The following is a 23,887-nucleotide window of genomic DNA, read 5'->3' as shown; positions in this document are numbered from 1 at the left end:
TTCTCAAAGTTATCACCTCTCTCTCTCTCTCTCCCCCCCCCCCCCCCCCCCCTCCCAAGCAGTACTCTAGAAGCCCTAGCAGACCAAATAGTAGCTAGGGTTGGCCTAAGGGTGAATTTATAACCTAATCACTGCGTCTGTAAGTCTTGGACGTATTCAAGTTTCATACTGGCTAACCTCGATCAATCACTAAAAAATGGGTGATCAATCACTAGGGTTTCCTGGCACTTGGTGATCAATCATTGCCATTGGGGTGATCGATCACTCATGCCCAAAACTGGTCCAAGCGTCAAATCATACCCATTTTTCCTATTTTATGTCAAACATTGTTCCTTATTAACCCTTTAAGTCCTTAAGGATTTTTTAACCATAGTTTAAAATAGGGTGTTACAGTATCACAATATTATCAGTAATTTATTATGGTATAGCTATAATATTATCCGGGCATTATAACGAAGCTATAAACTATTTATCGAAAGGACAAAATGAGAGTGTTAAGTTTTATACCTCTCGAAGCTACATCTCTCGAGCACCTCCTTACACCTCACGTTGGAATTTCATTTCCACAAGGTGTCACCACTCAAGACCCTTCGTTTAAAATGAGAAAATGGGATATTTTGGCAAATTTCCATATGTTCTGAGCTCTATTTATAGAGTTTTTTGCATGTGTTATAGTGCTCGATTAATCGAGCCCTTTTCAGCTTGTCCGTGCATTGTGTGCCACATGTCTCAGTCGATCGATTTTGACTCTCGATCAACCAAGTCATCATGACTCGCAATTAATGCGAGTTGAATCAGTCACATTCGAGTTTAACTCAATTTGACTCAGCTATGCTATGCTGGCTCAGTCAATCAAGCACAGGGCTTGGTTGATCAAGCTTCACTTTTTCCTGCCGAAAATTCTGAACCTGCCACATGTCCAACCTTGGTCGATTGAGCTAGTTGCAAGAACTTCTTAACCTCGCATTTTTTACCTGGTTTCTTTTATCCTTTCATCCTATCTCTCCAAGTTCCTTCCATACTTAATCGATCAAGCGTTATCACGCACATGGTTTTAATTTGGGCATAACTTGAGCTATGAGTGTTATAATCGCGCATAAGATCCCAATCTGAAAAAGCTCTCTTTAGTGCGCATGTTGTGGTCTCCTAACTATGCTCGGTGAGCGTATTTTCAAGTCCAAAATGTCGTGAATATATATCAAAATTTACAATAGAAAATTCCCAAGAAAAAGCATCAAGACAGCATGGTATTAGATCATGCAAAACAAAAATTTACAAAGGAAGAACACTTCCTCACAAAAGTTGGCTAGCACTTTGGTGTGGATTGATTTGATTCCTTTTGCTCCTCTGTCAAGGTGCACGTGTAGGCTAGGATTTTGAAACTTCTAAACCTTCTTCTCAATTCTGATTATGAGACCAAGAGTGTAACACCCTTATCTCACATTAGGAAGATAACAAGTAGCCCACATAGAGTGGGTGGTTTATAAGAGATGCTCATAGGTGCTAAGTCTCACATTGTCTAATTACTAGGTGAAACTTGGCTTTATAAAGAATTCTAGAGAAGCTCCAAATTGAATACTTCTGGGCTGATAACATAAATGTGACTAGCGCTTTTCTCTAGGTCATTACAAAGAGTGTGGACTTTTATGCCTACACAAGACCCCTTTAAATAGGCTTATGTTTCAAAGTAAAAGCAAGACTAGGTTTCTTTATCAAAATAAGACTTAACAAACCTAAACCATACCACCAGTATGCACGGCCACATGGGGCGAATCCTTGTGCAATTAGGTCAAGCCTCTAAGGGATAATAATTAACTTGAGAAATGACCTGAAGGGAAAATAAAATTAGCTCAAATATGCATATGACACTTGTCATCTCATGATTTGCCTTAATTTTGACTTCTTATAATTTCAATTGACCTCTCGATGAATTATCCATAATGGAATTAAAGTCATAGAATTTATTGTCACTTTAATTGACCATCTCTTAATCTTTGTGTTCTCGATTTAATCTCTTGATTATTCTTGTACTCTTGAAATCATACTTAATTTTAGAAACTCCTTACTAAAATACTATAGCCAAAGATTTAGAATAATCAATTTCCATTAAATTTATCTCAACGGAAAATTTCATATTTCTTTGATTAAGATCAAAGGATTATGGATTTCATCATGAGGAGTAATGTTCTCACAATGCTACGTGTGATCACCAACACAGAGATTTTTAACTGTGAAAGATCTCACTCCTAAATATATCAAAGTGACATCTACTTCACATTTGAGTTCATATTCATTTCAAGAGATTGAGAGTCAATGTTATAAGCTGTCATAAATTCAAGTTATTCAATTTATAGTAGTTTATAGAATAACAACTCACATGGTCTATTCAGTGTATTATGACTGCACCAACATATCAATAAGAAGTCTCAACTTCTATGATCAAAATAGATCATTATTATTAACATATCTTGATCTTATCAGATGGAATGTCCAATTCCATTACCGATTATGAACTATAATTTATAAATTAAAAGGTTTATATCTTAGATCTTCTATATGATAATCTCATTAACACACATACGTCATATTTAATATAACTCAAGGACTACGCGCGCGTGCGTGTCTATATATATATAAAATGACATACCCAATGTTTTCATAAAATTTTAAAAAATAAACATGTGTGTGTGTCTATATATATATATAAAATGATATGCCCAATGTTTTCATAAAATTTTAGAAAATAAAAAACTTTATTAAAAAACCGAAAATATTATACAAAACAAATTGGCTTTTTGGACATAAATCCTAACACACAATCCATCGTTTTCACCTCCAAAAACTCCGTTTTAAGATTCTTAGCCATTTCTAGGAAATACATATTTCTTTAGGGACGTTTGGGATTTATTTTTCCCGTATTCATGATTCCTTTCCCTCTTCTCCCAAGGATCTTTTCATTTCACCTTCAAGATCTTGACTTATTATCCCATGTTTTGTCAGAAAATCCCTAGTTCTACATGGTGTCCGCATGTACTAGTTTCAATACTTTTATATTCTCAAATTTCCTATTTTCTTTTAGGTTTTATTTTTCTTGGGTATTATATCAGGTAGAGAAAAAGAAGAAGAAAGTTTACTTTCTCTTATGGCCGTGTACTAGATAAGTAATAGGGAATAAGACTTTGAGGTTTTGAGAGCTAAGACATGTCATTATTCATTTGGAACATCTATTGACATCTAATCTATGTGCAAGAATAAGACTTTGAGGTTTTGAGAGCTAAGACATGTCATTATTCATTTGGAACATCTATTGACATCTAATCTATGTGCAAGGGTCTGTTTGGATTTATGATTTCAAAAAGTGCAATTTAAAAATAGTAATTTTAAAATGTGCGATTTAAAAAAGTGATTTTTAAAAACACAGTTAAACGTTTGGCAAAATCGCAATTTGGCCTTTAAAATCGCAGGTTAGCCTTTTAAAATACAGCGTTTTCAAAAAAAATCTCATTGCCTGTGATTTAATAAACACGTTTCTGCGTTTTCAAATCGCAATTTTTTAAAAACGTAGTTTTTAAAATGTTCATTTTCTACGATTTGATTTAAAATCGCATTTTTTTCTCTACGAAATCGCAATTCCAAATGCACCCTAATACGAAAATGAAATGAAGATTAATTATTTTATGGTTAATATTTTATTTTGTTATATTTAATGGTATACATATGCTAGTAACAAATTTAGCATGCGGCAATACATACAATATTAAATTTATAAAAATATAATATTAACCACAAAATATTATTCTCCATTTCATTTATTAGAATAGAAACGATCGTATTCTATCTAATTCTTACAGGAGTTGGACAAATATTAGACCCTTGAAAGAAGCAACAAATCCAAAATTTAATGATTTCATTTATAATTATTTTGAATTGAAAAAAAAAAAAAAGAAAAAAAAAGAAGTCAAATGTCTAATTATTAATTGGAGACGCCAATTTGGTCCTAACAAACATAGAGTATTAGCAGATTAGTTGACCAATGACTAGATTGTCTGGCCGGCGATTATTTGGTCAGGGTCCTCTCCCATCATTCAAAAAGGGATAGAGGAAAAAAGAAAAATTAAAAACAAAAAGCCAAACGTTTAGCTAATTTCCACTTATTCCCCCCAAATCTTAGTATTTACGTTTTGTTATTTTGCTAAAGGTTTTTCTTCTAACACCCTCACGTCAATTTAGTTGCAAATGTTTATTGACACAGAGAATATAAGATAAAAGGGTTGCGGCCAATTTCAAGGTCTTTGGTAAAACAACATGCGACAGGATCAGTTGAACAAAATGCTAAAGTTTGTTTCTAGAAAACTGCATAATATATTAACAAGAACACGCGCACGCATACAGTAATTAATTGTTTGAATTACTAACAATTTAAATAATTAATGTGAGAGAGTATATAGAGAACCCTCCTATCAGATAGGTAGTCGGGTAATCCAACATTTATTTAAATAGGTGAGTCTGATTTATTAGTGAAAACTTCTGTAATCGGGTTTCGTTCTTCATCAATGGACCCTCTTCGGTTTTTGACAAGGTTTCTTTAGCAACAACCATCTCTCGATAGTTGTTGCCTTTACTGATTGGGGCTCGACTTTGAGTCATTTTGCAATTTAATGCTGCCTAGTGTGGCCCCAGGAAAGGCCCAGCTTATTTATGGTTCTTCTGGAATCATAGATAACTACCATTGCCTACTATTAACTGTTTGTGTTTGTGTTTTGCTACATTTTCCGTTGTAGTTCGGTTGGTTTGTAGTTTGATCCACTTTCCCTTTTCTCATATTTGAATAGGGAAAAAAAAAAAGTGAGTCTCATATATGATCTCTTACATTAACTATCCTAACAATTTGGACAACTAATTACATGGATTTCAATCCCAAATTTGGAATAAGAATCATCTACAATTTCTTTGAAATCATGTAAATTGTAGATTTTAAAATCATGTAATTCATGCCGTTCCTTGTATTGAACGGCTTGAAAATGATACTCATGATTAAAAATGTGAAATGTTATCAATGAAAATTGAGTATATTTTCATCAGATTCTTGCGCACTATGTTGTAAAAAAGTTTTGAGCCAAAAGCTCTCTTTTGATTTCTAAAGAAGAAGTGGGCTTGTTTGGCAAAGAACAAAACAGAACAGAGTAATGGGTTGTTAGTTTTGAAATTAGTAAAAAGTGATGCTCTCTTTTGATTTCTAAAGAAGAAGTGGGCTTGTTTGGCAAAGAACAAAACAGAACAGAGTAATGGGTTGTTAGTTTTGAAATTAGTAAAAAGTGATGATGTAATATAAAATAAAAAGAATTTGTATAAAAAGTGAAAAAAAAGTTGTATTGTAGTGAATTTTTTTATTTGAATAGTAATAAAAAATTATTGATGTGATATAAAAAGTGAGAATGTTTTGATGTTGATTGTTATTGGAAAGTGTAAAAATAAAATAAAAAATTGTGAATAGTACCGGCCACTATCCTGTAATGTTCTGTGGCTTCTCAAACAAGTCCAGTATCTCTTCCAAAGTGAAAAAACAAAAAAAACAAAAAACAAAAAACAAAACAAAACAAAAACAATGTTTTATAAAACAAAACAAAACAAAAACAATGTTTTTTTTTATTATTATTATTTTTTATCTCGGTCATTCCACATTTTTAATAAGTAGCATTTTTTAAGCCGTCTAAGGTAAAGAATGGCCTAAGTTCACATAATTTAATTAAAATTCTACCTTTTTTTTGCCTTTTTTACTTTATCTAAGCTACTTTATACAAAATTAATAAATGCTAGAAATTACATTTTTATCAAACAATTATTTTCCAATGTTATTGTCTTTTTTTTTTTCTTTTTTTCTTTTTTTTTAAGTGAACCTTATTAACTCCTCTTATCTAAGAATCCAATCATCCATCTGTGTATACATACAGTACTATTTCTTGAGTTTTTTATAATCTTTGAGCAATCAATCTTGTAATCTAATTCATTACAAAAACAAAATCATGTAATATTATTGCTATGTTGGTCGCTGATAATATAAGCAAGCCTGTTTTTGCTGCATGACGCACTTCATCTATTTTTTTAAATAAATAAAAAAAAAAAAAAAATGCATGCAACACTTCTAGCGTAATTGTGATTTCATCAATTTTATATTTGGATAAATTCTGAAGAATATTAAGGGAAATTTTGAAAATTTGATCCTTGAGAAAAATTGTTAATGCGTTATGCGTAGATTATGGAGCAATCAATCTTGTAATCTAAATCATTGGATTATGAATTACAACCCATCAATTAAAGAGAGTAGATTATGTCTTCTTTTTAAAGATAATAGCTTTCACATTACGATACAATAATCAATGCATGATTCTTTATTATTAATCCCAAAATAATAATAATAATAATAATAATAATAATAATAATAATAATAATAATAATAATAATAATAATAATAATAATAATAATAATTAATTCATTTTTAATATATTTTTATATTTAGTTTTTTATTTTTTATTTTTTTTATTATAAGTAACAAGTGTCACAATATAATTGGTGCTCATGTGACATATTAACGAAATTTGTCAACTTTCTAAACGCAGAGATTGCTTAATCACTTTTTAAACCAGAATTATTTGTCATAACCCCAAATACGATGACGAATTTAGCAATTTTCGCAAATATTAATAAACTTTATTCAGTATGAAAACTCGCATGAAAGAATGTTCAAAGGAAAGTTTATAAACCCCTTTCCATGAGCTAACTATAAATTAGCATTCCTTATTATTAGGATCGTCCAAATCTCGGTTTAATCAAGCGTAAAAACGAAAAAGAAAAACATTCTAAATCTTAAATGACGACATATTAGGATAATTTTATAAAACTTTTTTTTAAAAAAAAAATATGAGATACGCTGCTCTCATACAATGAATAATATTATTCTTCATACCACTTGACATGACGTGTTTTAAGTAGTTTCTTATTTTAAACATTTAAAAAAAAAAAAAAAAATACCCAAAAGACAAATCATTTAAAATACGTCACGTCAACCAGTATAAAATGAATACAATGAATTGGTTTGAAAAGTAGCATTGCTCGTATGGAATATGTAGTACTATCTTTATTTCTTTTCTTGTCATTTCCTCGATCCCTTTGAACCCCTTTTAGCTGCTTTTTCCTTGTATATGTTGAACTATATTATTGTTCATCTTTAATCAAGGGGCACATTGATATCTATAAAGTTTGTCCATTTATAATCCTAATTATCCCTACAACTAACAAATTAATGACCTGGAAACTTGAAGCCCAAATTGCATCACAAACTCTCAGCCATCCACAACAATAGCTATATGAAACAACGCATCATTAACACATTCTGACAATTCGTCCAATTTGCCTTTGTCTTGTTCTTAGATCCGCATACAAATTGATCCTGGGGCTAAACTAAAATCTTAATAAAGGGGGAGAAAACTAATGCTCGGTTTGATTTGACGTAAAATACTTTTTAAAAAATATATATTTTATTTTTATTTTTTTATGTTTGGTGCAACAAAAAATAATATGCAACGAAAATCATTTTTAGTTTGACCGTAAAAACCTCTTTAATTTTTGAAAATTGTAAATCGTTTTCTGGATTTAAACTCTTCTTTCTTGCACGCATTGGAGTTTGTTGGTAGCCCGAATCTACAGCCAAAGGTCCCCAAATTTTTGTATTTGATTGCCAAAATTCAGCAGCACTGGCTGGATTCCAGCGAAATCACTGGTATATGGCAACCGCAACAGGAATCTAGCAATTTGTGTCGGAATCCAGCGATGTCCAGCCACAGTCGCTAAATCTGGCCATTTGTGACGGATTCCGACCACCTTCGCCAGAATCCAATTAGCCTAAATTCCAACTGGCCGGAATCTGGCAATTGCCGTCGGATTTCGGCAATAATAGCTAAAATCCGGTGAAAGTGGTCAAAATTATACCGGCCAATGACAGAATTTCGTCACTAGCGATTTTTTCGTAAATGCTAAACGCAGAAAAATATTTTCAGGAAAATTATGAAACATGATTTTATAGAAAATATTTTATAATGAAAAATATTCTACGTCGAAACAAACAGAGTATTAAAAAAAAAATTGAAAGATCCCTTCCATAAAAATACATAAAATTTTAAAGAAAATTTTAAATTTTAAAATTTTGGATCGGACAGCTGTGGTTCCGCCCGTGAGTTGATCACAATTTGGTACAATTAAAGAATGGGGTAGAATGGCATGTATTCTTGGAGCAAGAGGGAGATAGGGCAAATGCACAAAAGATTCGGATTCAATTTTGAAACCCCAAATAGAATGACAAGAACAGGTACCAAAAAAGAAAGAAGAAATGTCATAGTCGGCCAAAAAAGACACAGTTTTCTTCATGTTCGCACGCATGCAAGGGCGGTTTGGACGGTCGACACAGGCGGCCACTTTGAGACCAAAAAGCAAAAACATTTTCTTATATCATCTCTTCAATGACCAATTAATCCCCCTTTGTGTCTCAAATTTCGGATGTAGCATGCTTGTGTGAGGAAATAAATCTTGTTTCCCATAATAGAAGTGAAAAATTAAGAAAATAAAACAAGCATTTTCAAACACATAAATTTACGTGGTTTACCGCTAAGAACTTCATCTACCGAGTTGCAGAAAAGTTTTGCTATTTCTTAACAATGCAGCACAAAATCCTAAAAAATATAAGCGCATATAAACACAATCCTTAACCGGGTCAAATCACCGAAACGGGTAAAAAAACTTTCCTAACAACTTGGAATTATAGGTTTATGTCACGTGAGTAATGCTGGAAACTACATTTTTAATATTACAATTATTTTATAATATTAATGTGACAGTTTTAACCGATCTTTATATCCATCTCTATTAAAATCAATTTATGGTTTTAACCTAAGCCTATGTGATTGTGGACCACCCATGGGGAAGGTGGCTAATGGGTAGGTGAAAAGGGAAATAGAAAATGGTGAAATGATGTTGAAATTTTGGGACAACTTAATGTTAGAAAAATAGTTTTGATACATTTGGATGGGTGCTAGGATAAAAAAACATGAATTGGTGGCCTATTTGGAAGTACACCTACACTTCGAATTTTCAAATAAAAATACTCTTAAAATTTTTCAAGAAGACAAATATTTTTATAAATTAAAAAAAAAAAAAAAAAAAAACACAGTCGTGGATGGGTCACTATTTTTTTCTGTTTTTTTTTTTTTTAAATTTTTTATAACAATACTTTTGTCATTTTGTGTACAATTGGCGTAGGTTACATTGTAATTTTTTAATAATTTGGAGAGATATTGCTTTAGTTAAAATTTTTAGAAAAACATTAAAAATTACATAATTTGAGAAGAATATATATAATTTTTTTTTTTTTTCAAAATAAATACAATTTGACCGTTAGAGATGCTGGTGATGAAATGATGAAGTAGGACGAAATTTTAGAAGCTAAAATGAGACAAGTTAATTATAGAAAATGGTGAGGGCATACTTGGAGGCGGCTTAGATTCTTATTAATTTATTTGCTAAACAAAGAATTTAAATTGTTCATAATTAAATAAATCAGAATCAATTCTTGTTTCTTCTATGTGGTAAAGATTTATTTGAAACTGAAAAAAAAAATAAAAATAAATAAATTGAGCTGCTTTCCTAATATTGTGAATTACTGTTCTCAATTATCAAATGTTACATAACATGAAACGGAATTACTCAATTTCGAATGTCTTTGGCACTGCAATTTTATACCAAATGATAGAAAATGCATTTTTTTTAAAAAAAATTGTGATTTGAAAACGTATAAAAATTATATGTTTTTTTAAATTGCAGACAAAATTATGCATTTTGAAAAACACACATTTTTAAAGGCTAAACTGAAATTTTACCAAATGCTTTAACTGTATTATTAAAAATAGCGTTTTCAAATTACATGTTGTGAAATCACAAACCTAAACGGATTCTTAATTAATTATTCACACCTAATTAGTTCTTTTCAATACAACTTTGGTACCGCTATTAGGAAAATATATTGATAATAATTGCTTTGCCTTATATCTTAAAATAATTCTACATACTATACAAACATTCTATAAAATTGAAGTGGCTTAGTCTAATAGTCACTAGATCGGTCATTGTTTATATATATATTCAATTACAACTAAACCTTGCCACATTAATTTTATGATATGTTTATGTGGTGTGTATACTCACTCAATCATCAATATCCTACCATGGTAAGAGAACCTTCGAGCACGACTGGTTTTATTGGCAACAAAAAGAGTACATTGGCCCAATCGTTTCAGAATATAAATTGAAGGGATCCAATTAAAATATAGAAAAATATTACATGTACTTTTAAGTGCTCATTTTTATATGGCAATTAAAAAATATCATTAAATTTTAGATGGATTAATCTACATACTTCACACTAATAATGATTTTCACTACTACATTATAAAGTAAGCACTTACAAGCAGGGGCGGAGCTACCTTGGTTTTTCCTATAAAAAAATAAATAATAATAAATTAAATTAAAAGTTAAAAATTTTACTCTTTTTTTTTAGTTTTATTTTTTAAATTTTTTTTGTGAGAAATGCTATAAACTGCACCCATATCCCATTGGATTAATCTGCGATTTGTATCGGTCCTTAAATAAATAAATCTAAAGCATAGCTATTATTCACATCAACCCAATAAAAATAGAGGGAAACGGGGGTACATAATGTTATAAATTGCCAAATTCCATTTAAGCTTTTATGTTTTCTCTCAATTTCTAAAATTAAGAAGAAAAAAAAAAAAAGCAGTGCCATTACGGATTAAAGAATTTGTTTTTTCAGTTTTCCTTTTTTTAACTCTTTCTAGTTATTTATTCATAAAAATAAAAAATAAATAAATAAAAAAGGTTAGCATGGTAGTTTAGAACAAATCCAGAGGCAAATGTTGAAGGCGTACAAAAGCGGCAGCGTTCCAACCCAGCCATTGTCCGGATGGCTACTAGAGGGCCCCACCTACTGTCCCACGGCACTAAGAAGTGGACGCCTACTCTCTCGACTTATACACCAACAACCTCTCTCTGTTGTCTCTAAATTCTTTTCCACCTCCATCGCCATTTTCATCCGCAATTCCATTTTCTTGTTTTCAGAAAACAGACAACAACGTTTTGCAAGAGCAATCGTATCTCCATATTTCTCAGGCAAGTTCTTTTTCCCCACCTTTTTTTTTTTTTTTTTTTTTTTTGGCTTTTACATATATGTATCATGATTCATGATACGACGTGAGAATTCAATTCTGCGTTTTTAATCTGATTCTTATGCTGTGATGATGTTTATAAACCTGTGATCTTTGTTCGTTGATGGTGATGAATCTCGGGTAGTTCTCTCTTTATTTGTCTGTATGTTTGTTGCTCTGTCTGCTTGTATGAACCAGATGTAATTCTGTTTTGTTGGAGGCCTTCTGAGATTCCGATCATTATGATCAAGATGATCATTTCATCTTCCATCCGCTTACATGCATCTGATCATCAATTTTGTCTTTTCATTTCCCTTTTCTAATTACTTGCTTTGTTTTGCTTGGTTTCTTTGACGAAATTTAGCATCAAAAGGTAGGATAATTTCTTAGCATCAGTGGAAGGTCAAGTTCATCCACGAAGTCAATTTGTTATTGTATAATCCGGGAAGATTTTATTTTATTTTTTAATTTTTAATTTTTATTTTGGGATTAACAGGGACAATTTTCTAGTCTATGAGATCTCTCATCTTTTATAAAAGAAGAAGGAGATCTCTTTTTATTCCTTTTTCTGGGTTTGCTAGGTGGAAATGTTATAACTTGAAAGCTGTTTAGATCTTAAAAAAGATTATTTATGCTAAATTCGAATCTCTTCTGTATCTACTCATATATATATATATATAGGAAATATTTTATAGCTCTATTGCTTCCGGAATAAATAATACAAAAAATAAAGCTGTTTACCCTTAGTATGAAGATTATAAAAGATATTGAAGGGAATAAGCTAAAAGTCGAGGGCTAATAAATGAATTAAAGATGTTAAAACAGTGCTTTTACTTTTACTTTTTTCTTTATTTTTTAATTTTGAGTCAAAGTTTGATCATTTGCTAGATTAGCAGAGCTGTTAGGAATTTATAAAAATAGGAGAGTGATAGCCATGGAGGATGGTGTAGATTCATCTGTCCAGAAAGAAATGATTTGAAAATACAGAAAGACCGAAAGTGATGGGATGCTTACCTTGGTAGTGGGTCCCACTCGCCATGCTTTTCTTTTGGTGTAATTGCTATTTAGCATTCTTCTTCTTCCTATATCCTTTTCAGCTAACTGATATGGCATGCTCGATTATTTTTAGATTAATCTTAATATTAAAGAAATTAAGAGGGAATTAAGCATGTTACGGCAATTAAATAGCATTTATTTGGTTCAAATGCAAGGAATTGTGTAATGAGATGTGTTTGGTGTCATTTTTTTATATGTTTTTTTTTGTAAATTCACAATTAATTATGTGAAATTTACATGTGATCTCATAAATTTAATTGTGAATTTATATATTTTTTGTACGGAGATAAACGAGAAATATATAAGAAAATGAAATAAAATATTTCTAAGCAATCATTTATTAGGGTAAAATAGCGTTTGATCAATCCTTGCAAGTTAATATTTAGTGGGTCCCAGTTGGAACCAGCGGTTCAGATGAATCGATAAAAGAAGGAAAAAGGTAACGGTGATGAAAGCTTAAAAAGTGAGATTGGAAGGCCTAATTAATAATTATATTGGATGTATACTGAAAACAGAGAATTGAGGGGCCCGCAGAGTTAGCTGTTCCACATGATAGCTCACATGAGGGATCAGGTTTATTTTGGATCATGTGGTTTTGATTTTGCAAGAATTTGATTAAAGTATCCATTTGCTTGTACCTAAAAAAGTTATAAATATTAAATACTTAAAAAAAAAAAAAAATGTTATATAGTATACATTTTTTAGCTGTCTGTTTATTTTATTTCGTTCGGCTATCGGAACCAATATTATATAGTTGTCTCTTTTAGAATCTTTATTCCACCTCTTCTGGCCAATGATGTCTTTTTCTTTTCTTTTTTTCTTTTTTTTTTTTTTAAAAAAAAAAAAAAAAACAAATTGACTAGCCACGATCATTAAAATAGACAGAATCTCGATCATGTGCCATACATATGTATTTTTTAGGCCAAATCTAACTCTCTTGCCCTCAAATAATAAAAAAAGAGTAAAAAACTAACGTAGTGTTTGCCACCACAGGAGTGATTCAACCACCATCAGGTATTGAGGGTGGTTCGGGGGTGGCATTTTTCCTCCTTTTTTTTTTTTTTTTTTTTTTTATTTTTTAACTTTAAAAGCTATTTAAGTAAATTTAATTTCTAAATTTAAAGTATTTTTGTCATTTCACATCTAAAGAAGCACATGTATGGCATGTGATCAATATTCTGTATGTTTTAACTATCTTTTTTTTAAAAAAAGAAAAAAAGAAAAAAAAAAAAAGGATTGGTAGTTTAAGCTTGCTGAGTGTAACATATGGCAGTTTGTAAGGGCAATATGTAAATAAATAGTTGTTGAAGGGAATTAAGTGTAATTAACCTTTTTGATTTTATAAGTCATAGCTATAATCCGGTCCAATGTTTGTCACTACATGATTAGCTGGCCCAAGAAATTGGGATCCCACTTACTGTAGGAGGACCATGCAATGATAGGTGTTGTATTACTTGCAACATTTTGCCATGGCATTTTCAATATAATATTTAAGCACATTTGTCTTCAATCAGTCGGTTTGTGTGTGCGATTTCAATAAGTGCGATTTAAAAATAGTGATTTTATAATGTGCGATTTGAAAACGTAATTTTTAAAAAACGTAGTTAAGAGTTTGACAAAATCGCAGTTTGGCCTTTAAAATTACAATCTTTTTAAAAAACTTAATCTCAAACGATTCATTTTTTGCGATTTAGTTTAAAATCGCACTTTTTGTTTACGAAATTGCAATGTTAAACACACCCGAGTCACCAATTTTTCGAAGGGTTTAAAACAATAGTTGGTAAAATAAAAAATAAGCAGACCAGAAAAAGTTGGTAAAATAAAACAATAGTTGTCCTCTCAAAGAAAAAAAATAAATAAAATTTAAGACCCCTTTGTGTTTTAAGCAATTTCAACTTTTAGATTTCAGTTTTCAATTTTGTAAATTTAAGACTTGAGTCTACAAATATTTAGAAAAATCTAAATTTTTATTGGTTTTTCTCAATTTTAAAAATTAAAAATAAATAAATAAAGGCAAAAAAAAAATTAAAAAATATCATATCGGGGTGGCTGCGATCCACTCTTCTATTTGAGGGTGGCCGGTTTGGTTTTTTTTTTTTCTTCTACTTTTTAAATTTTTTAATAGGAGAGACACAATTATATTTCCATTAAATTTTTGTTATTTATGTTAAAGAAAAAATAAACAAAAATCTTAGATTTAGAATCTTTGTAAACTAGGCGTTAAATTTACAATAGAAACTAGGGTCCAAATTTCAATCTCGTGTACCCCTCCCTACCTGATGTTCTTGCTTTTTTTACTTATATAAAAAAAAGATAAAAGGTCAGAAGGCTCGTTGATATTCCGGTGATAAGTGTTTTGGGGTCTGAAATCTGAATTTTATATATATATATATATAAGTGAAACGGCTAGGTATGGTGGTAAGTGATAAACACCGCTCACACGGAGAATTTGAGGAATAGCATACAATCTGTGTGCCTCTGATTTTAGTGGGGCCACCAGTGCCATCATAATGACGTGGTAAGCTCTTTTCTGTGGGTCACAGCTCAGGTGGTTTGTCAAAACACACTTCAATTCATTCTACGGAAAAGACGTTTCTACCCTTACACTGATATGAAACTACTGAAGCACCCTTATGACAATTCGACTTGGCATATACCTTTTTTTTTTTTTCCTTTTTTTTTTCCGTAAATCTTTTTTCTAAAAGTCTTATTTAATTTTTGGATAAGATGCGTATACTCTATAGTAGGATAACCTTTGTTTACGAGTCACCCTATAGAATAAAGTTTGGTTGCATCATTTGTATTTCAAGACAAAATATTTCCTGTTATATTGTAACAATTAATTGTGTGCCAAGGTACCGATAGGAAGTGCATGTAAAAAGAGAAAAAATTAGCAAAAAAACTTACACAAGCAAGCCAACGGGGGGGGGTAGCTCCAATTTTTAAGTCAGTATGAATCAAAAGGAAGAACAGTAGGGAAAACAAGATAAAGTCGAATGAAAGGGGACATAATTCTCCTTTTACTTATGTCTTTCGCTTTTTATAATGAATGTTGCCATAATCATCTACCACGTGTTGCACCTTCACTAGGAATAGAAATTTTTCTACTGCGAATATTCCTTACACCCCACGACCCCATCATGTGTATTCCCTTATGCTTAGGAACTAGGAAGGGATTCAGTGTAGAGTTATTTAGATGTTCTCAGATAAGTTGCAGGACCAAGCAGAGGGTCGACAAGCCCTACATGTACCATTTCATTTAAGGGCAAATTAAAGGCTTTACATCTATGTGTCTTCCCATAATGAATTTAAAATGTGAAACTGATTAGCAATTTTGCAAATGAAATTACGGAACTGCCTTGTGATGTCACAATAAATGCAGTTCAATATTTTGTTTGAGTTTTGTTTTGTGTTCTAGTAAATGATATATTTAAGTGAGCACACTTACATTCCTGCTGTATTTCTTTTGCTTAATCTGACTCTCAAATAAATTTGATCTTCAGAAGATCACAGAGAAGTAAGTCTGTTATTTTCATCTTGGTTTTAATATGGAAGACGACACACTACTGAGCTCAGAAGTTCCGGTTAAGAAGGCCGCTGAGGATGCTGCTAGTAATGCCGAGGTAATTACTGCAATCTTATATTTGTTTTATGACTGTAAAAGTTTATTTGCCGAGGATGCTCCTGTACTTTGTGACAGCCGTTGCCTTCTAAATATAATTTCTGTATTTGCTTTATAATATCCGTTGCTCTTGTTATATATAAATCTTCTTTTGATCTTACCTCCAAGCTTCACCAGATACTTATATGACTCCCATTATTATTGTGAACTTGTCGCTGTGTTACAGAGAAAAGAAAATTGTCAGTATGCATATATCAAACAAAGGGAGAGGGGTCTATGGGAAACTGATAAATTTGTAGTCAATCTCATTTTTATGGATCAGTTGAAAGCAATATATTGGAGACTTTAATATACCAGGCTAGGACTTTAACTTGTGCCAGTATGTATATAATAATGTGACCTTATTCTTTGTTAAATACGGTGTAAAAGCCGCTCACTTATGTGGATGTAGGCACAGAGTCGAACCACATAAAATTCTTTGTGTTGTTTTCTCTCTCTTTTCTCTTTAGTTTTCACCAACTTACATAGTTTCAACAATCACAACATGTCAACGATGAATGCATAGTTTATATTGTTTAGTAGTTGATATTGACTCCAATGATCTTGTAACAGGTAACAAATGGAAGCTTACCTCAATTAGGAAAAGAGGGAAAGAAAGAAGAGGAAGAAACTGATGGAGAATTCATAAAAGTTGAGAAGGAATCTATAGATGAGAAGGATGCGTCACATACAGTTGTAATAGCATCTGCAGAGGATAACAAGTCATCTGCCATTGAGAGAAGTTCAAGCAATCAGAGCAGAGAATTACTAGAAGCCCAAGAGAAGATGAGAGAACTTGAGTTTGAATTGGAAAGACTAGCTGGAACATTAAAGCATTCTGAATCTGAGAACTCTCAGCTGAAGGATGACATCTCGCTGACAAAGGAGAAGTTGGCAGAAAGTGGAAAGAAGTATGAAGAGCTTGAACTCAATCACAAGAAACTGCAAGAGCATATTATGGAAGCCGAGGAGAAATACAGTGTGCAGCTAAACACACTGCAAGATGCACTGCAAGCTCAAGAAACCAAAACCAAGGAGTTGACTGAGGTGACGGAGGCATTTGATGGTCTCAGCCTTGAGCTAGAAAGCTCAGGAAAGAGGATAAAGGAGTTGGAGGATGAGCTGCAATGTTCTGCAGGTGAGTTGGAAAAGCTTGAGGATTTGCATAAACAAAGTGGATCACATGCTGAATTGGAGACAAAGAAGGCCTTGGAATTTGAGAGATTGCTTGAAGTGGCAAAACTGAGTGCAAAAGAAGTCGAACATCAAATGGCTTCCCTACAAGAAGAACTCAAGGGCCTGTATGACAAGATTGCTGAAAATCAGAAGGTTGAAGAAGCACTTAAAACTACAGCAACAGAGCTTTCTGCCATCCAAGAGGAATTGGTGCTTTCAAAGTCCCAAGTGCTGGACACGGAGCAGAGACTTTCTTCAAAAGAAGCTCTTATAAATGAACTGAGCCAGGAACTGGACTCGAGAAAGGCTGCAGAATCTAAGGTGAAGGAGGATATCTCGTCACTTGAAAACCTTTTAGCCTCAACTAAAGAAGATCTTCAAGTAAAGGCTTCTGAATTGGAAGAAATCAAGTGGAAACTGCAGGAGGAAGTGAACGCGAGGGGATTGGTTGAGACTGCGTTAAAAACCCAGGAAGCACAAGTTTTAGTTGAACATGAGGAATTAGCTAATGTGATCAAAGAAAAAGAAGCTCTTGAAGCAGCTGTGGCAGATATTACTAGAAATGCAAAGCAAATGGCAGAGTTGCACATCAATCTGGAAGAAAAATTGAGGCTTTCAGATGAGAATTTCTGTAAAACTGATTCTCTTTTGTCTGAAGTTTTGTCAAAGAATGCAGAACTTGAACAGAAGTTGAGGTCTCTGGAAGATCTTCATAATGAATCTGGAGCTGCCGCAGCAACTGCAACTCAAAAGAATCTTGAGCTCGAGGATATAATCCAGGCTTCAAATGCAGCAGCAGATGAGGCAAAATCACAACTGAGAGAGTTTGAGACAAGATTTATAGCAGTAGAACAAAAGAATGTGGAGCTTGAGCAACAGTTAAAATTTGCAGAACTAAAAAGCAGTGATGCTGAAAGAGAATTGAAAGAACTTTCTGAGAAGATATCCGAATTAAATGCTACATCGAGAGTGGTCGAGGAAGAAAAAGTTCAGCTGAATGGCCAAATGCAGGAATACCAGGAAAAGATAAACCAGCTGGAATCAGCTCTAAACCAGTCCTCAATCTTGAATTCAGAGCTTGAGAAGGAGTTGAAGATCACTGTGGGAAAATGTGCTGAACATGAGGATCAAGCCAATATGAAACATCAGCGCAGCCTTGAACTAGAAGATTTGATCCAGGTATCTCATTCCAAAATGGAGGATGCTGGTAAAAAGGTGAGTGAGTTAGAATTGTTCCTCGAAACAGAGAAGTATAGAATTCTTGAACTTGAAGACCAGATAAGCACATTAGAAAAGAAATGTGGGGATGCAGAAACAGATTCCAAGAAGTACTCTGACAAGGTATCAGAACTTGCATCAGAACTTGAGGCATTCCAAGCTAGAGCATCAAGCCTTGAAGTTGTATTGCAGGAGGCCAATGAAAAGGAAAGAGAGTTGACTGAGTCCTTGAATATAGCAACAGATGAGAAAGGAAGGCTAGAAGAAGAATCGATCAGTTCTGGCAAGAAGCTTGCTGAAGCAGAATATCTATTAGAGGTTTCAAGAAATGAATTGAATCTGATGCAAGAGAAGTTGGCAAGCATTGAAAATGATCTTAAGGCTGCTGGAATGAGAGAGAGTGAAGTTATGGAGAAGCTTAAATCTGCAGAGGAGCAACTAGAGCAACATGGAAAAGTGATAGAGCAAACTACTGCAAGAAACTCAGAGCTTGAACTTTTACATGAATCCCTAGCAAGGGATTCTGAGAGTAAACTCCAGGAAGCTATATCAAACTTCACCAACAGGGATTCTGAGGCGAAATCTTTGTTTGAGAAATTGAAGATTCATGAAGACCAAGTAAAGATTTATGAAGAGCAGGTAGCTGCAGCAGTAGGAAAATCTGCATCTTTGAAGGAAGAATTGGATCAGACTTTATTGAAATTGGCTTCTTTAGAAAGCATAAATGAAGAACTCAGAGGACAGATTTTGACAGCTGAAAATAAAGCTTCTCAATCTTTCTCAGAGAATGAGCTGGTAGTTGAGACCAATATTCAGCTTAAAAGCAAGATTGATGAACTTCAGGAATTGCTAAACTCTGCTCTTTCAGAGAAGGAAGCCACTTCTCAACAACTTGTTTCTCACATAAACACTGTTGCAGAGTTAACTGACCAGCACTCAAGAGACTCTGAACTACAGTCTGCAGCTGAGGATCGCATTGCGCAAGCAGAAAGACAGTTACAAGAATCCATTCACAGATTCACTCGCAGAGATTCAGAAGCCAAAGACCTGATTGAGAAGCTAAGTACTCTAGAAAGCCAGATAAAGTTGTATGACGAACAGGCTCAACAAGCACGTACAACGGCTGAAGCTCGAGAAATTGAGCTGGAACAGAATCTCTCAAAATTAAAGCATCTGGAAAGCATTGTTGAGGAACTACAAACCAAGTCAAGTGACTTTGAAAAAGAGAGCGGGGGGCTGGCTGAGGCAAATATGAAGCTTACTCAGGAAGTGGCCACGTACGAGTCCGAACTGAGCAATTTACAGGCAAAACTGTCTGCAGCCCTTGCTGAGAAGGACAAAACAGTTGAAGAGCTTAACTCTTCAAAGAATGCCATAGAAGATTTAGCACACCAGCTTGCTTCTGAAGGGCAGAAACTACAATCTCAGGTTTGGAGAAATTTTTTTTTAGATATTTTGGCTAACAATGATATGGACATTTCTTTGCCCCATGATGTTCTAAATATGTTTTAAAAATACAGATATCTTCTGTTATGGAAGAGAACAACCTTCTTACTGAAACATATCAAAATGGCAAGAAGGAACTTCAGACTGTGATATTGCAGCTTGAAGAACAGTTGAAGGAACAGAATGCAAAACAAGATGCTCTAAGATCCGAGATTGAAAAGCTCAAGGCTGAGCTTACTGAGAAAACTGTGTTGCAAACTCGTCTCACGGAACTTGAGGAACAATTGGTGAAAAGCGAAGATCGACTGAAACAAGAGGTATTCCAGTAGATTCTCAATTGTTGCTAGAACCAGGATTTCGAGAATAAGCTCTGCAAACTCAATTCAAGTGTTTCACTTTTTCAGTTGAAAATTTAATTGAGATTTGCCGTATCATTTCTGACTGATATGATGACTGTAGGTTCAAAGCATTCAGGTGGCTGCAGCTGAAAAAGAGACAGAATTGCTTTCAAAATTGGACGATCATGCTCATAAAGTCCATGATAGAGATCTCTTACATGAAAAGGTGCTAGAACTTCAGAAAGAGTTACAACTTGCTCAGAACACCACTGCTGAACAGGTTACACACTATTCATTATTTAAACAAATTACCACACTGCCAAATAATTTCAAATCAAGGCTTCATTTCTATCTTTGACATAATTCATAATTCAATAATTAGCCATTTCTAGGAACAAAATTGCAGTTTTTGTGTTTGCAGATCCATTATTATTTTTGTGGCCTGAATCCTGATTCTCAATTTGTAGATCTTTAATTCACTTATTCTATATGGAAATTCAATCTAAGGATTTTAAAAACACTTGTTCTTGAACTGTTCTTTTTTCAAATTTCCAACCAACCAGAAAGAAAAGGACTCTCAAAAGGAGTTGGAAAGCAAAGCAGCACAGAAGCATTCTCTTGAAGAGCTTGAAGCAAAGAACCAAAAAATCATGCTTCTAGAGAAGGAAGTGAAAGAGCTTGAGGAGAAATTGCAGCTAGCTGATGCAACTCTTTCACAAAAGGTCATTTTTATTTCACCCACCTTCTGACACACAATAATACTTTTGTAAGTAGGATAGCGGATGCGTGACTGTAGAGACCAAAACATGTCACTCATACTGCATTGAAATGCAGTATGTATCATAGCAACCGTGTATATCTTATACTGCGTTCTATTAGCAATTCTTCAAGACTAAATTCTTATGGGTTGTATCAAGATGAATTAATTCTCGTGCAAACAAAAATCACTCAAAGTTGGACATATTTTGTTATGTTGCAGAGAGATGGGGGCAGTCCAGGTGAACACAAGGAAGGATTAGAGGTGAAATCCAGGGACATTGGATCAACCATTTCCACTCCATCAAAAAGGAAGAGCAAAAGAAAGTCAGAAGCAACTTCTGTTCAAACCTCATCTTCTTTGGAGACGCATGCCCAATCTGCCAAGGGTTCTCCTCTCATGAGCGTTAAGTTCATCCTCGGAGTAGCTCTGGTCTCTGTGATCATTGGCGTAATTCTTGGGAAGCGATATTAGTTTAGTATTGTGGATTTTGGTTTTGATCTTCTTTTTGTGAAGTTTTTTTGCTCTTGCTTTTCCTTTTCCTTTCAATATAAATTATGCAAAGCAGGTTTGAAAGTTTTGTTTATATGCTTTCAAGCTTAGGTCTTGAGGTTGGTCAGGGAATTTGTTTTCATTTTTATCCCCCTTGTCCATAAGCAAAACAAAATTACAGTTGATGTATTATTCAAGTTTGTATTTAATTTGTTAATTGGATAGGAAGGAGATGCTTCCAATTTCTTGGCTTTATGATTCTGTGAAGTACTTATTACGTCAATCATGGCTTTGTGAGTTTTCTTTACATATAAAAACTTCAGCATATTTTGGAGTTTTCAGTTGCTGATAAAAGCTTGTTATTTAGTGAAGGATTGGTGTTGGGGTTTAGGAAAGGGTTTTGGGAAGGGGTGAGAGATGTACACGTGTCATTATCTCCTTTTCCTAATTAAACAGTAATTGCTCTCCTTTTACCTCAGGTTTAGGGATTAGCAATCCGCAAAAAATGGGGATACCTATTCAACTAAAAGTCGCCCATTAATTTATTGTTTCACTACTTATTTAATTTTATATCCAATGATCCAACGGCTAAAAAATTGACATCCTCATCCAACGGCTAAAAAATCAACTTCTTTCGCATGTTTACTTCACCAATTCTAGTTGTGGGTTAAACGCGCGTTTTTTTTTTTTTTTGAACAAATAGTATGTGCTATTTAGGATCTGAATGCCCGAAGGCTACATCATGAGTAATGAGGGACATATCCCCCCACATACTCTTAAGTCAGAAGGATCTGACTTAAAAAACAATTACATATATAGAATCTCAAATTTAACTAAAATTACAATCAGCTCCTAAACAAAGAAAATTCTAGTAAAACTTGAGCCACACATAAGCAACTGTACCTAGAAACAAGAAAATACACAAACACAACTAGCAGAAAATACAATCCAAAAACGTCAGACGGAACACTGTCTTCGCCGGAGACCGGCGCGTGTACAACACGCGCCTCCCCCGAAACCGCTAGTCGATAGATCAACCACCCAGAGCCCGACCGCCGCCATTGCACGGCGAAAATAACGCCGGAACGAGACACCACGCGCAGGTAGAAGAGAGAACGTCATTGGCGCGTGACAATCACGCGCCGGCCACCAATGATCCCGACAGCCGGAAACAGCAGCGGCGGAATAAGAAAACGCCGGTGAACCCATCTAAGCGGCGCGTGTCTCTAGAAAGCCGATGGATAGCCGTAGATCTAGCGTCAAAAATTGAAAACAATTAAGGCACAAATACGCTCCACCGGCGAGACAAAACGAAGACAAAATACTCCGCCGGACACCTCGGGAAGGACCTCCTGCCAGAGAACAAGAAGAAAGAAAAGAAAACAAACACAAAGAACACAAGCTCCAGTGTCCAAAGGACTCGGAGAACAAAACTCCACAATCAAAACGACTGGGAGACAACCATCCCCATGGTAAACACCATGGAGGAAGCAAAAAATTCTACCGGGGAAGGGGGGCTTCTAAGCCCCCCTTCCCGGCGACCAACAGCCTGAGCCTTTGTTTAGCGGACAGAGAGGGTGAGAGTCGAAGAGAGAGACGCGCGTTTCACCTACACAAAAGGCTGGTCTGCGTCCGTTGTCCATAGCTTAAACAAAACCTAAAGTAACAAGCGTTCCCCCCAAATATTCCCCCCCTCCCCCCATAACCTAAAGCCACAAGCATTCACCCAAATATTCCCCCCCGACCTCCTGAAACCTAAAGCCACAAGCGTTCTCGGCGGCGTTGGTTCACTCTCGACGGTCGGCCACCCTCCATCGGGCCATTCTTCACCGGCGTTCTCTGTCTCCGGTGCTCTGTTTGTACTCTCTCTCAATCTGTGCATTTTTATGGGATTTGTCTGGGCGTGAATCACCCATTGTCTTAGTATATTGCGATATACTATAAGTTGTTCTTCTCTTCTTTTTTATTTTGCCCTCACGAGAAATTGATATTTGTCAGATTCCCGTGGGTTTATCTCTTGTCTAAGTGCTAATTAATGGGGTGTGTGCTAAACTTGCAGGCCTAAGAGCATTCCCAATGGTTTATGTATTTTTCAATCTAGAATAGCTAATCAAAATTTATTTTATCTAGTTTAGCTAATGAATTTTAAATGCACTATACATCCGATTATCTATTTTTAACTCTATATTATTTTTTTATTATTTTTAATTTATTTATTTCATTATAGTATTTTTTTTTCATGTGGGTCCCGCTTTATAACTCCACTACTTTACACACTTTCTCTTAAATCTCCACTATAAAGGAAGAAAAAAAAAAGAAGAACGTGGAGTGGTGGAGGGAAAAAGGAAAAAAGCAAAGCTAAAAAAGTGGAGATAAAGAATAAAAAAAATAGATAAGTGAATAGTATAACTCTACATGTAGAGTTCCACTATTTATGGAATTAAGGAAAATCTATTATAGAGTTGGAATACATAAG

At 33.9% G+C, this 23,887-nt stretch overlaps 1 protein-coding gene across 2 annotated transcripts; it reads left to right on the top strand.

The window, feature by feature from the left end:
• The first annotated feature begins 11,079 nt into the window (after positions 1 to 11,079).
• LOC133861658 (uncharacterized) lies at positions 11,080 to 21,666 on the top strand. 2 transcript variants are annotated; one of them, XM_062297446.1, is made up of 7 exons: positions 11,080 to 11,232; positions 15,827 to 15,946; positions 16,558 to 19,806; positions 19,899 to 20,141; positions 20,284 to 20,442; positions 20,726 to 20,884; positions 21,142 to 21,666. In XM_062297446.1, exons 2-7 carry the CDS (start codon positions 15,872 to 15,874, stop codon positions 21,391 to 21,393), a joined length of 4,137 nt encoding a protein of 1,378 aa, XP_062153430.1. In that variant the 5' UTR covers positions 11,080 to 11,232; positions 15,827 to 15,871; the 3' UTR covers positions 21,394 to 21,666. The 2 variants fall into 2 exon arrangements, with proteins under 2 accessions (XP_062153430.1, XP_062153431.1); XM_062297447.1 differs by having other exon boundaries at positions 11,087 to 11,232; positions 15,830 to 15,946.
• Positions 21,667 to 23,887: the final 2,221 nt, after the last annotated feature.

Source organism: Alnus glutinosa, chromosome 2 (assembly GCF_958979055.1).
Source record: "Alnus glutinosa chromosome 2, dhAlnGlut1.1, whole genome shotgun sequence".
In the NCBI taxonomy this organism is placed as follows: Eukaryota; Viridiplantae; Streptophyta; class Magnoliopsida; order Fagales; family Betulaceae; genus Alnus; species Alnus glutinosa.
The sequence above is the reverse complement of the archived record's forward strand: the minus strand, read 5'-3'. Positions and strand labels throughout refer to the sequence as shown.

Coding starts and splice junctions, on each gene's coding strand:
- LOC133861658 (XM_062297446.1), top strand. CDS start 15,872: ATGGAAGACGACACACTACTGAGCTCAGAAGTTCCGGTTAAGAAGGCC. Junction 15,947..16,557: donor ATGCTGCTAGTAATGCCGAG/GTAATTACTGCA, acceptor ATCTTGTAACAG/GTAACAAATGGAAGCTTACC. Junction 20,142..20,283: donor AAGATCGACTGAAACAAGAG/GTATTCCAGTAG, acceptor TGATGACTGTAG/GTTCAAAGCATTCAGGTGGC.